Genomic DNA, 6,397 nt, shown 5'->3' with positions numbered 1-6,397 from the left:
AATTAAAAAAAAAAAAAGGGTAATCCGTATTTTACTTATAATTAAATGGACTTAGTTTTTCTGCCAGTTATCATTTCATTCACTCTGGATTTTTATGCCCTACCTACTATAGTAGAGGGGCATTATGTTTTCTGATCTATGCGTCCGTCCATCCGTCCGTCTGTTCCGCTTCAGGTTAAAGTTTTTGGTCAAGGTAGTTTTTTTTATGAAGTTGAAGTCCTATCAATTTGAAACTTAGTATACATGTCCCATATAATATGATCTTTCTAATTTTAATGCCAAATTATAGTTTTTACCCCAAATTTCACAGTCCATTGGACATAGAAAATGATAGTGCGGATGGGGCATCCGTGTACTGGGGACACATTCTTTGTTTTTTTAATTTTTTGATAACACTTAACTTACTATCCTGGATTTGTACATAACTAGGATAGAATCTAGATTATTGCCAAATGCTAGTATCTAGAAGGATATTTTATGATAATTTATTTCCTGTTTTTCCGTATATTAATTACTTTTAAATGGACTTTTTTTTCACATGACATACAGTGTGCATTAACAGTTTTTTTTATTAGATTCATCAAGGATTTGTATAGTTACTATACAAATCCTTGGATTCATATTCCTATATGGATTTTGACCACACATAAACAGAATCAAAATATATTATACAGTATATATAAAAGACTGCGATTTTTTTTTTATCTTTTTTCCTTATATTTTGTAGAGCCTACTACATTTGAAAATACCTGTACCAAGTCAGGAATATGACAGTTCTTGTCCATTCGTTTTTGATGTGTTTTGTTAATTGATTTTGCCATATGGACTTTCCGAATTGATTTTCTTCTAAGTTCAGTATTTTTGTGATTTTACTTTCTACTACATTTTGTGCTTACACTCTTTTACAACAAAAGTAGAGGAGACACTGGGTTACGCGTAACCCTTACGATTTTTCTATAAACTCTTTAATAAAAGATCATAATATATTTTAATGATAAGATGAAAATAAAATGATTTCACATTTCACATTGACAAATACAGAGTTGTCCAAAAAAGTATAGAAAAATCAGAAAACTGGAATAAAATATACTAGTTGTCTATGGCACTGTCATAAGCACATTACTAACAAGCCGCTTTTGTTATAAATAGCTAAATTTGCATTCATATTTTAGAACAAGAAAAGTCTATAAAAGATGAAAATGACACAAATTAAATAATCATCACTAACTCAAGAGTAACAATTAAAGTTAAGAACCATCGAACACTTCAAATAATACAACGGCCTGGCCATGTGCACGCGTAAAGGTGCATTGCAGGTAGAATGCAAATTACCTGTCACTAGATTCGAATCGTTATTGAGAATCGTTTATAATCTTCAAAAATGTGTGCAACAGAACAAATAAATTGAAGGTTGCCATTTTATAATCATATATATATATCATGAGTCGGACAAGCGCATGGATGTAATTAATACGCGTTAGTTTGTTATCAAACTGTGTATTGACCTTTTAATTTTAGAATAATAGAGTTCAAATATATCAATATTCATGTTGTAAGTTATTGTCATTTTGACGTAAACGTTTTTAAACCAATGGCACGATACGATTTATTTTTCGATTATCTCTGATATTTACCCATTTCATATGGTAAAGTCCCAACAGGTTCGAATAAGATCTTCCCAGTATATTAGCATTGGTTTCCCTCCCCCTTACTTATATTCCCCTGTTTGACCCTATCTCTCGCTGTGACTTGTTCAAGAGCAAACCTCAAAACATGTAAGAGTATAAATATAGCCATTAATGAAAAGTTGATAAGTATTCATTTTGACACAATCTGATGGGCAGATATCACGCTTTCGGAGCTTTGCATATAGTGCCTTAGGCAGCAACCATTTGATTTTCTGGGGGGGCTATGGTTTTTTTTGGAAAAAAAAGTTTGTTTCCAGTTTTTAGTGAAAAAAATAATTTGTTTTGGACCCTGAGAAAAAAAAATTGTTTGTTTCACCCTCAGCTGCCACTATATGTAATGCTAAAATTGAAAGGAAAAAATTGTTTTCGGTTTGTTGCTAAAAAAAATAGATTGTTTTTCGCCGGCGAAAAAAAAAGTTTGTACAGAAAAAAAAACCATAGCCCCCCCCCCAGAAAATCAAACGGTTGCTGCCTTAGTGTCATAATTTTAGTGATAGCAGATACTGAGATAGGACACCCACACACACACTTCTTTCTTTCTATCAATACCAATGGGAAGCACAAAGCTCGACTATCAATGTATAATTTATACTGTTATAATAGAAGAATGACTATCCATCTTCCCATTGATAGAACCAAGTGCAGTTGGACGCTTATAGAAATGTGATGCTATGTTGGGGGTTTCATTGGTGGGGTTCTGATCCCTTTTACTGTTTTGTCAGATTCCCGTAACCCGCTTACACTATGAACGTAAGCAATTCTCATTTTTTGGTTATTACCAATGTCTCGCTAGACTTCATTTTCTGTTTTCACGTCATAATAATTTGTCTTTCACATGTCGCGCTTACAAAAAATCATCAATCCTGCGTCGTGATTAGACCCCAAGGACACCCACTGTATTTAGGCCAAACAAAAACATTTGTGTTTACTGTACCAACACCTACCCTAATTTTTATCCTCTACCCTAAAGTTTTTGTCCATTTTCAATTAAGCACTTTGAAAGTTGCAATGTTGCTCCCATACATTATATAGATTCAATATAAAAAAATATAATAAAAATGGAAAAAAATTCCCCACCAATTTTGCCTACCTTCCCTATTTTTTCGGCATGTGGAACAGGGACCCAATTTTTGCCCAATTGAAATGCATTGAAAATGATAGTAAATAAATGGGGTCCTGTTCAATTAAAAATTTTGATAGCCACAGGCAACAGACAACAGGGTCAGTCTGTCTACTTCTGGGGAAGAATAAAGGCTACAGTTTAGACAATTTACTCTATGTACTGATGCCAGATTACATTTAAATCAATATTTTTTTTACAGAAATTCAAACTAGAAAGCCTCCTACCCTTTCAAATAAATCTACATTCAGTTACAGAACTAGCGTGACTAGTCATTTGCTAGTGTAAGGTCAAATAAAAAAGTATGTGTGGTTCCAGTTACATCTGAAAAAAAGTTAAGTAGATAGCTAGGTATTTTTTTTTATTTTATGTTTTTTTTTTACGTCTATGGGAGCAACATTCTGACTTTGAACAGTGCTTAATGAAAAATGACAATAAAATCTTTAGGGTAGGCTATTTTTAAGCTGAAAAAGTAGGGACGGTAGGGTTACTGGAACCACACATATATTTTTATTTGGCCTAATAATAACACTACACAATTTTAAATAAAAATTATATATTTTTTTAAGAACTACATTCACATTGATTCATGGGTACTGGACTGGTTGCCGTAACTGGGATCCTATTCCTGGCATGTGACAGTAAACACACATACTTTTTTGTTTGGCCTTATGTTTTTTCTCGACCAAAAAATCTTTTTATGATTATCAGGTTAAGTTGAAGGTTTTGGCTGAAAAATTAGGATTTCTAAAAGTAAGTTCCTTTGAGTAAATTTCGTCAGTATATTTAGAAATTTTGATTATTCAACAAAAAAATATCATCATGATAATGGTAAGAGTTGTTGAATTCGTCAATTAAATTCAATTTATACTAGACTTTACTGAGTTTGGTCATAAACTGTGATTCATAAAAGTACAAACACAAGTATGCTATTAAACATGTTAAAGGGGCACAATTAGTGCCCATAGGAATAACTACACCCAGTCAATAAATGTTGCTGAAACATGCATGTACATAAATATTATGGAAAAAATTAACAGCTTCAACATGTTCAATCATCTCATTATAGAAGGCCTTAATTTAGCAACATTGACCAAACAACCATTTAATTAAATAGGAAATGTTTTTTTTGATAAGATTGTGAGAAAGTGTAGTGTAAAGAGTTGAAAAGTCAAAACTGACAACAGAATCAAATAGACCATCAAAAGCATGTAACTTATCTAAATTAATAACATTCAAAGATTTCTTTACACTAAAAAAATAGAACATCCAACTATTTTTCTCTTGCTTGCTGGAGTCAAAAAGCAAGACATAGTTATGCCTCATTGACTTTGGATATATGTTAAAGTGTTGCTATTTTAATTTCAACATTTGCATTATAGAAATGATAAAAAAGTGAGACATATCTCTGTGATAGCAGTTTATTATATAATTTATTACAAATAATTTGTCTGCAGTACCAACATTTGACACACCAAAATTTAACCATTACTTTTCCTGTGAAAACATATACTTAATAGATATTCCAATTGAAAGTACTTTAAGTAATAAGTAATCTACATTTGGTGTATGGAATAGATGATCAATGATAACATGGTGTAATGTCTGTATAGCTGTGGTTCATAGATATATTATATATTACCATGACCCCATTGTGATGGATAGATATATTATATATTACCAAGATAATGTTACACTTTGATATTTGTTGTGTTATTCAAAATAGTCTGTTGAAACATTGTTTAGAATTTTCCTAAACAGAAGTTATGTTTGGCATCTGCAAGTTTTATTCATTTTTATTTTGTCCTTTTAATAACTTGAGAATTCAATTTTATAATTTATTTTGTAGGTGATGATCAGTATGATACGTCACAGTAAGATTCAAAAAGAGGTTTTGTTACTATATAGAGAATTTTTAAAGCTTGGTAAAGAGAAGCCTGGAATTGACAGTTATGTAAGAGTCCAATTTAAAAAGAACGCCATTATTCCACGTACAGAAACATTACGTATAGAGTACCTTATAAGGCAGGGTAGGAAACAATTGGACATGTTGAAAATGGAAGATGTTCAAAAGATGGGTGTATTTGTAGATGATCAATTAAAGAAAAAATAAATAACTGCGAAATATTTGAAACTTTGATAAAATGATTAGGTTAAATTTTCATACTATTGTACGCTGGACATCCACTTTAGTGAAGCGTGAGGATGTCCATCAAAGAATTATTGGCAGTTTTCCAAATGATGGAATGCAAATGGCCTTTGCCTATGGATCTGGTGTTTTTAAACAGACAGGACATGCCGACATGAGTAAGAACATGCTGGATTATATTTTTGTTGTAGATGATGCACATAAATGGCATCACCAAAACATTAAAATGTATCCCAAACATTACTCATTTCTCAGGTTTTTTGGTGCAAAAAGACTAGCAAAAATTCAGGACAATTATGGAGCAGGAATATATTTTAACACTCTAGTTCAACATGAAGGAACATTAATTAAATATGGTGTTATAAGTACTGATCGTCTCGTTACAGATTTATTAGACTGGGATACACTATATGTGAGTGGTCGACTTCACAAGCCGGTCAAACTTTTAGTTATACCAACAAATAAACATTTATTATCTGCTATGCACATTAATTTACAAAGTGCTATGCATTCTGCATTGCTTTTACTTCCAGAATCATTTACTGAAGAAGAGTTATATACAAAAATAACAAGTCTGTCATATTCAGGGGATTTCAGAATGCAATTTGGTGAAGATAAAAATAAAGTGTCAAATATTGTGAAACCCAACCTACCTTATTTTAGGCAGTTGTATGAAAAAATAATTGAGGGTGAAAAGCATGTGATCTGGCATAAAGACGAAAGTCGACTAGAACAGTACCCAACACATGTATCACAATTCCATCACCTGAATCTCTTACCAAAGTCCGTACATGTCAATATGGTGGTACTTCGTAAGCGATCAGGTGGACTACCAGACATGGAGGAAATTATACGGAACTTGGCTCATGAGAGTCATTGTGATGACTATGTTACAAGAAGCATACAGCAAATTGTCACCAATTCTAGCTGGGGTCAGAGCATTAAAACTATACTTACGGCTGGGATAGTCAAGTCTGTCAAATATAGTTTAAAAAAAGTAAAGAAAATGATAAAAGGAAACAAGAAGAAATAAAACAAAATTTATATCACATGTATATTTGTGTGCAGTTATAATAAATGCATCTTTTTTCGTTTTTTTTATGTTTGTGATAATAAATGAAGATTCATTCGAATAATAAATAAATTTGAATAGCAGTATGGATAAGAATAACAAACTAGTTGAACTCTTATTTTAAACTTTCCTACAAAGACATTGATTATTTTGAATATGTACTAGTTTCCCCTGCTTATAAAATTAGCAATATTATATAATGAGGGGGAGGACAGGGGGGTACCCTTCTCCCTTCTCCCACCCCTCTTCTTCTTTCTCCTACCCCCGTTCTCCTTTCTCCCATTAGAATAAAACATCTCCTTATGAGATATTTTTTCTTGAAATATTAGAAATTTTTTTAAAGGGAGAGATATTTTATTTTTTCTCCT

At 31.9% G+C, this 6,397-nt stretch overlaps 1 protein-coding gene across 1 annotated transcript; it reads left to right on the top strand.

Annotated features, from left to right (window-relative positions):
- Positions 1-1,722: 1,722 nt before the first annotated feature.
- Positions 1,723-6,049, top strand: LOC139517624 (phosphatidate cytidylyltransferase, mitochondrial-like). The gene is made up of 2 exons (XM_071308868.1): positions 1,723-1,775; positions 4,658-6,049. Exon 2 carries the CDS (start codon positions 4,953-4,955, stop codon positions 5,988-5,990), a length of 1,038 nt encoding a protein of 345 aa, XP_071164969.1. The 5' UTR covers positions 1,723-1,775; positions 4,658-4,952; the 3' UTR covers positions 5,991-6,049.
- Positions 6,050-6,397: the final 348 nt, after the last annotated feature.

This window comes from Mytilus edulis, chromosome 3 (assembly GCF_963676685.1).
Source record: "Mytilus edulis chromosome 3, xbMytEdul2.2, whole genome shotgun sequence".
NCBI lineage: Eukaryota > Metazoa > Mollusca > Bivalvia > Mytilida > Mytilidae > Mytilus > Mytilus edulis.
The sequence above is the reverse complement of the archived record's forward strand: the minus strand, read 5'-3'. Positions and strand labels throughout refer to the sequence as shown.

Coding starts and splice junctions, on each gene's coding strand:
- LOC139517624 (XM_071308868.1), top strand. CDS start 4,953: ATGATTAGGTTAAATTTTCATACTATTGTACGCTGGACATCCACTTTA.